This window comes from Ipomoea triloba, chromosome 2, assembly GCF_003576645.1.
Source record: "Ipomoea triloba cultivar NCNSP0323 chromosome 2, ASM357664v1".
NCBI classification, from domain to species: Eukaryota; Viridiplantae; Streptophyta; class Magnoliopsida; order Solanales; family Convolvulaceae; genus Ipomoea; species Ipomoea triloba.
The window spans coordinates 14,772,622-14,780,467 of NC_044917.1; the positions used below are offsets into that span (position 1 = coordinate 14,772,622).

Sequence of the window (7,846 nt, forward strand, 5' to 3'; positions counted from 1 at the left end):
AAAAAAAAAAAAAAAAAAAAAAAAGAACAGTTCCAGTCTAATTAGTTTTGTTACATTAAAGAAATAAATGCATGGAATCCCTAAGTTAATTCGCTTATACTAATATTTATAAAATTGATTCCGTAATTTTTTAGTCATTGATCATCCTAGATGGATGAATCAAATTAGTCCACACTTAACACGAATAGTTCGCCTTCTCATCTCATAGAAAGCGGCCATTAGCCGCCTTTCGTCAAGGAAGGCGGCCAACTGGTCGCCTTCCTATCTCAGAGAAGGCGACTAGTGGTAGACAATGACCGGCGACGATTCAACCGTCGCCAGCCGCCTAAGATGGATAAAATTGATGCCGAAACTCTAATGACCTGTAATAACAGGTCATTTACCGATTTTTGGACTTCATTGGCTTAATATAACATGTTAAAAGGTGCAATTGCACTGTTTAAAAGTTTAGGGGTTAATTAACTTTTCAAATTGTAAGTAAATAAACTTTAGGGGCTTATTTGACCCTTTTCCCTAAATTTTATATACTAATACTGAAGTTAACATTATAAAAAAATTAGAGAAATTTACACTTTTATTTTATGATTATAGAGGTCTTGTTAATTTTAGTATTTGACTTTAAAAACTAACAATTTGGTCCCGTAACTATGCAATTGTTATCACATTTGGTCCTCCCGACCAAATATCCTCGAAAAAATATAAACCATTTTTAATTATTTAATCATGAAGGCAAATCCATCATTTCACATTATTTCTTCTTCTTCCTTCACATGCTGGCCTGAGTTTGCCGATCAATGGCATTTGTAGAGTTAATTCTTCTGTTGTTATCCCCACCACCGTCGCAATCATCTCCCGCTAGCTCTCTGGCCGTCGCTTTTAGCTAGAGTAAGAAAACGCAGAGAAATTCAAATTTGAGAACTACTGGTTGAAGGGAAACTCAATGCCAGGAGATTATGTCTCGAAGTTGAGAAATATCATTGGGTATTAATCTCTACGACCTGTTTGAATTATGTAGCAAAGAAATCTAGAAGTGGGGTAAGGACTTCAACAAAAATTTACAACCTCAAATGATCACCTCCGATCTCAGCTTGGGCGTTGAAGGTCAAGAACCGATAGCCAAGGAATTTTGGAATTTTCGAAATACCAAAGAGAGTTCATAAGCTTGATGGATAAACAGAATAAATTTTGGAAGCAAAGGGAAAAAAATTTTTAGTACTAAGGAGGAGACAACAACACCAGGTTTTTTCACAATGCTGTTAAACAGAGAAGGGGGAACAATTATATCACAAAGCTTCGGAATCAAAACGGAGTCTGGATCAATCAAGGGCCAGAGTTGAATGATATGGTAAGAGACTATTTTACTAATCTCTTTACTAGTTCTACTTTCTGGAGAACAATTACCTATGATAAATTGCCTTGATCCAAAAATCACTAGCAATCAGAATAGGGCTCTTTTGGGGAGGTTCTCTAGAGATGAGATTAAAAAGGTAGTGCACGGAATGTACCCTGATAAGAGTTCGGGTTTTGGTGGGCTAAATCCTGGTTTTTTCAAAGCTAATGGGACATCCTAGGGGAAAGTATTATTCAATTATGTAATGAATTCCTAAGGTCTGGTAAGCTCGCTAAAGGACTAAACACTACCCAAATTGTTTTGATCCCAAAGAAGTCTTCTCCGGAAACCATGGTTGACCTTAGACCAATAGCATTGTGTACAATGGCTTACAAAATCCTTGCTAAGGCCATGGCAAACAAGCTAAAAATACTTCTTGAAGATATTATCTCTAATAACCAAAGTGCTTTTGTACCAGGAAGATTGATCACTGATAATATTATGGTTGCCTTTGAAAGCAACACTTCCTGAAGAGGAAGACTCAAGGTTGTGAGAGATATGCAGCTTTGAAGCTAGACATCAGCAAAGCATATGACAGGTTGAAATGACCTCTTCTGCGTGGAATAATGCTCAAACTGGGGTTTGAAGAGTGTTGGGTGAATCTTGTAATGGAATGTGTGACCATAGTTGACTACTTTGTGCTAAGTAAAGATGAGGAGATAGGGCCAATCAAACCGGGAAGAGAGCTTCGGCAAGGCGAACAGATGGGTAAGTTACATGGTATAAAAGTGCTATGATTAGAAACTGTGAACATATGGGTAAGCTAATTGGTATAAAAGTTGCTAGGAATGCTCCCTCTATTAGTCATTTGTTCTTTGCAAATGACACTTATATTTTCTTCAAGGAAAACTCTTAAGAGGCTTCAAATTTAAAACCCCTCCTCAGTGATTATGCTTTGTCTTCTGGTCAATGTATAAATATAGACAAATCTTCCCTCAGCTACAATAGAAATGTGAATGATGAAGTGAGGGGGAAAGTGGAGGAAATTCTGAGAGTAAGGAACAGTGGTGAAAATCGGAATTACCTGGAACTTCCCATGATAATTGGCAAAAATAAGAAGGAGATTTTGAGCTTCATCAAAAAAAGAAAAAAGAATAGTCAATCGTATCCAAGGATGGAATTATAGATTTCTTTCTAGAGCAGGTAAAGAAATCCTATTGAAAACTGTTGTTCAAGCTCTCCCTTCCTATGCTATGGGAGGTTTTCTCTTACCTATAGGGCTCATTAAGGAAATTGAATCCATTATGAATTCATATTGGTGGAGTGGATGGGCAAGATCAAATAGGGAAATTCATTGGAAGGCTTGGAAACACATGTGTTTAGCTAAGAAATGGGGAGGACTTGGATTTAGGAACCTGCAGGAATATAATCTGGCTTTACTTTTCAAACAATCTTGGAATCTAATTCAGAAGCCAAATCCCCTAGCCTCAAGAATTTACAAGGCAATGTATTTTCTTAACTCCTCTTTTCTTGAAGCAAACAAAGGTACAAACCCCTCCTATATTTGAAACTCAAGACATCATCCACAAACATTCTAGATGAAGAGTGGATAATGGAAATCAAGTGCATATTTGGGATGATAATTGGCTCACAGACAAATCCAACTCAAAGCTAAGGTTGTATCATATCTTTTCCCACTGATGGAACATGCAACAACAGCTGATCTTATGAACCCAGACAAAATTAGTTGGGACAAAGAAATAATCAGATACATGTTCGCCCAAAGAGATGCAAATCTTATTTTAAAAATCCCTCTTCCTAGGGAGACTGTGCAAGACAAAATAATATGGGGACCAGAAGAAGATGGTAACAACTCATTCAAGAGCTGCTATAAAGCCCTCTGCGGGGAGCAAGCTACTGAAGAAATTAGATACTGGAGCAGATTCTAGCAGTGCAAAGTCCCCCCAAGGTCAGAATATTCTTATGGCATGCATGCTCTATGTGTTTACCAACAAAAGACCTCCTAAGAAGACTGTAAACTGTGATGAAAAGTGTCTATTGTGTGCAAATAGGGAAGAATCTATTTTCCACTTATTTGTGGAATGTGATTTTGCAAAAGAATGTTGGAGTTACTTGGGTATCCAAAATCAGAATGTCAACACCTCAACATTTCATGATTGGCTTATAGAAGCCACTTCCAGTATGACTTCTAAACAAACTTGTTTCCTCATTATGGCTTGCTGAAGCATATGGACCCTTAGGAACAATAGAATGTGGCATAACCAAAGCAGGGAATCTCCTAACACTACCATTAGGAGAACACAAACCTACTACAATGATTGGAGAGAAGCCACAAAAGGAAGCAACCATAGCTCGCATGACACTACAATAGAGAAGGACCAATGGACCAAGCCTCACTTAGGCTTCCTCAAATTAAATGTTGACGCGACCATAAATAAAGATAGTCTTTGCATGGGTTTTAGGTGTGTCCTTAAAAATGATCAAGGCCATTTTGTTGCAACAAAATGATCTCATTGGCAAGGAATTTTACTTCTAGAGAAGCAGAGGTTGTGTCGATTAGAGAAGCGCTAACTCTAATAGGAGTGATTCTTCTTTTTATTTGATTCTTAGGGATATAAAAAACCTTATGAGTAATTTTGCGGTGTTTTTAACTTTTACTAAGCAATCTGCAAATTAGGCAGTCCACATGTTGGTTAGGCAATTGTTTCTACATTTGATTGTTCGGAGTAGCTTTCATACCCTCCCTATCATATGTAATGTTTTATTCCCTGATTTGAATTAATTTTATCGTTTATTTGCCACAAAAAAAAAAAAGGGAAAAAAAAAAACCATAGTTTAGCAACTCTCAACTTTCAACTTCTAACTTTCAATTTATCAGTTATGTTTACCAAATATAGCCAAATTTAATGATTTTCATCAATTCAAGGACCAATATCACCGTCTCTTTATATCATCAAAACACAAGAGTCAAATCACAACTTTTTCGCAATCATATATCACAAGGACCAATATCACCATCTCCTTAAAGCATCCCTATCTATGTATACATGCATATTGGATAAAGGGCTTCTTTTTTTTTTTTTTTTCAATTGGAAAAATGTGGAGCTACTGCAGTAAGCAGGTACTCCATCGGACCTCACCAACGATGCATTAACTTGATTTTGATGCAGCGAATCGGATTTGAACACATATTATCATAGCTAGAAAAAAGCATAAGAATAACACTGGCTCATAATTGAATTTGCACTGCTACAAGTAGAAGTAACAAACCATAGTATTCCAAATACGAAGTCCTATATGAACTTTAAACTAAATAGAAACGCAAATGCCATCTTAATATTGAATATTGGTAAAATTTCGTAAAAGTTGTTTTAGATCATCAATCACTCTGCAAAATTACAAAATACAGAAAAAGAAGATTTCTGCACCATTTGCAGCCAATTACACAGCTTTAAAACTAAGCCCCCTTCACATAAGAAGGCAAGATTTACCTGTTATGGTTTGGATCAATCTAAAATTCAACATAATCCAAGTATCCAACAATGCATTAGTATGTATCCCACCCACCATCCTGGTATCTCAAGAAAACTTGAGCCTGATGAACAAAAATAAAACAAATTAATGTTAACAAAATGTATTCTAGTCATCCCAGACTAAATTAGAATATCAACCTTGAACTTTTAAGCCTATAGCATTAGCCCAAGTTTCAATCCATCTGATTCTACAGAACCTACCTGGCACAAACAAACACTTGTATCAACGACCTTATTAAGTGAGAACATATAACATTAGAGATATCAAGTAGTACCATTGCACAACCAAAGATAAACCCAATCTGATCTTGAAGACTGCTGCAATACAACCAACAGATAGCATATTGCTCTTTGCTCCAAAATCTAAAAGAGTAAATCATTTTAATTTCGTATTAAACTATCTATCTTCTTGAAACATATTTGTCTCCCACTTTGATTTTTTTTTTTTTTTAAAGTTACATATCTGAAAAAATGAAATTTTATTTTTTTTTGGAGAGTGACAAATAAGATAAGACCCCTTAATGTTGTTTTTATTATTATTTTCAATGGTAAATTACGGTCAGTGGCCTGCACATACAGATGTACATATGGATAACATACAGAGATTGGTGGGATTCAGGAATAAAAATAAATTGAAGTCTGGATAGCAATTTCATAATATGCAAGTAATAGTTAAAGTACACACAACAAAACACAAATCAAACTTTTTTTTCCCAAAATGCATGACATGCCGAATTCAGCCATAGACTACCATTTCTCATAATTTCTTCCCACAAATTCATGCAGATCAAATACATAAATGATAAGAAGATAAACATTAGGGGCATGAAGAATAGTAGGGCACAGAACATACAGCGTTGAGGATAACAAAAACAGAGGAGACATGAAGTGATAAACACCAAGAGAGAAAATAGAGAAGCAAAATACCCTCTGAAGTCCAAATACTATAGTCCACCAAATCGTTCAACTCTCCGACGTCGTAATTCCTCCAAAGGAATGTCTTGATTCTCACCACTTGGTGAGTGCAAAGAAGAGTATTCAAAGCGATCTGTCCCACACATCTCACAAATATTTAAAATTCCTGGATTATCATATGTACATGCTTGGCATCTCCATACATCAGATGTATTTCGTTGGACCCATCCTGAGCCCCACAAGAACTTTAAAGGCAAGCTCACAGCACTAACGAAACTACGGACAATTTTTATCAGTGGATTAGAACCTGAATACGACCCTTTTAAATGTAAATATACAAGGCCCGCAAGTATTCCACCAAGATGGCCAAGGAAAGAGACACTAGGAACAAACATCTGGATGAGAATAAGTTCAGCCCAAGCAGCATAGCGAGCAGGTACCATCAGACCATGTACATATGTATAATCCCCTGACTGTGCATTCAAAACAACTTTCATTGCAAAGAGGACACCAGAAAACCCCACAGCATATTCCTTGTAATAGGGGCTGTCATAGTCAAAGAACAAAACAAGAAATTTGGCAAGCAACAATGTGATGCCTTGGGACATAGGAACTAAAGCTGCAACCATGGATGCAAATTTTGCGCTTCCCATTGACCTTTCCAACTGAATTCCCTTCCATAGAAGTGACAGCATATTGTACACCAAGTGAGATTCATTGATATGGTAGAATGCAGAAAGGAAAAACCGCTTAAGATCCTTGTACTGCAAAAGGGAAATAAAAGCACTATCAGGATGGTCACACAGATAGCTCTTAGCAGCATAACTTCCAAAATCAAATAACACAGATATAAGCAACTTCTCTATTAAAGTGCAGATATTTCAAATACTATAATCCAGTATAGATGGGATATAACAATATCAACAGAATTGGAATACTACATAAATGAGTTAAACAACAAAGCAGACTTGATATAAAAGGGCATGGAGTATGATAATTTTGGACTGAAGCAGTAGGAAATGCACTAAGAAAACAAGGACTGAAATTATCAGAGAGAGAGAGAGAAGATATCGCAGGAGGGTGGAAGAATGGTAATAAGACATTGAACTTGAAGAAAAAGGATTAAATTGCATCTTTCTTTGCTTTTATTTGAATTCTTCCATTGTTAAATCATGGATCTACATCTTTTATTTATGGCACATTTGATCCCTCAATTATGGGAGGAAGTATATAGACTCAGTCTCTCAATTGTTGATGCCTCAACTTTTGATCCCCAAACAAGTAATCTGCAATGAGATCAGAGTGAGGACAGAACATCCATGGCTAGCAAAGGGTCATTGGACTAAAGAAAACTCCAAATTGTAAATCTTTTCATGTATTCCTTTGATGCCCGGACAGTGAGGACCAAAAGCAGCACTTTGGTGTTAACTGTGGACCAAAAGTGTCATTTTCCCTATTTATGTTATTCTGTTTCCCAAAAAATTCAAGAAGGCAAATTTGTCCAAATGCATGGATATAAGACTAATTACCAAACTTTTTAAAGCGAAAAAGCACACCAAAGCGATGAGCCCGCCAGCCGGGGCTTTGCTTTAAAGCGAAAGCGCAAAGCGTCACTTTCGCTTTCGCTTTTTCACATAAAGAGATGCTTTTTTTAAATATATATACACACACACATATATATACTCAAAATACTCAAATAGTAACGCAAAATAACATAAATAGGAACTCCTAAGGTCACAATATTATAATACGGAGTAATAGGAAGTTTAGTCATCAAAATAAAGTCATTCAAGACATTTAGTCACTAAACTGAATTAAATGTAAATTCACTGAATTGTAATTGAAGATTTTAATTATACTAATTTTAAAACATAATTTAATAAAATAAATGAAAAAAAAAAAAAAGTGTAAACTGTAAATGCTACTGCCTACTGCCAAGTGTCGAACCAAGAGTAAGACACCAACTCTATTTAACATTTTAACATGACTCAGACACATAGTCGTCTTCTTCAACGCAAGGAGAGAGAGGGGGGGGGGGGGGGGGAAA

General features: G+C 36.1%; 2 protein-coding genes across 5 annotated transcripts in view; both read right to left on the reverse strand.

Moving 5' to 3' along the window:
* Nucleotides 1–3,700, reverse strand: part of LOC116010799 — a 7,752-nt gene extending 4,052 nt beyond the window's left edge. Inside the window, exon 1 of the mRNA XM_031250308.1 lies at nt 3,550–3,700. Coding sequence (XP_031106168.1) covers nt 3,550–3,700 — 151 coding nt within the window. The remainder of the gene's footprint in view (nt 1–3,549) is intronic.
* Nucleotides 3,701–4,649: 949 nt separating this feature from the next.
* Nucleotides 4,650–7,846, reverse strand: part of LOC116011424 (rhomboid-like protein 14, mitochondrial) — a 6,178-nt gene continuing 2,981 nt past the window's right edge. The window contains exons 2-5 of one of the 4 annotated variants that reach the window (XR_004097023.1): nt 5,812–6,563; nt 5,160–5,247; nt 5,023–5,081; nt 4,650–4,946 (exon numbers count right to left, since the gene is read on the reverse strand). Coding sequence is in view for 1 of the 4 variants with exons in the window: in XM_031250986.1 (XP_031106846.1) it covers nt 5,829–6,563 (735 nt within the window). In the remaining 3 variants the exon portion in view is untranslated. Of the gene's footprint in view, nt 4,947–5,022; nt 5,086–5,159; nt 5,248–5,811; nt 6,564–7,846 lie in introns of all 4 variants that reach the window. The other 3 variants (XR_004097022.1, XR_004097021.1, XM_031250986.1) reach the window with 3 other exon arrangements.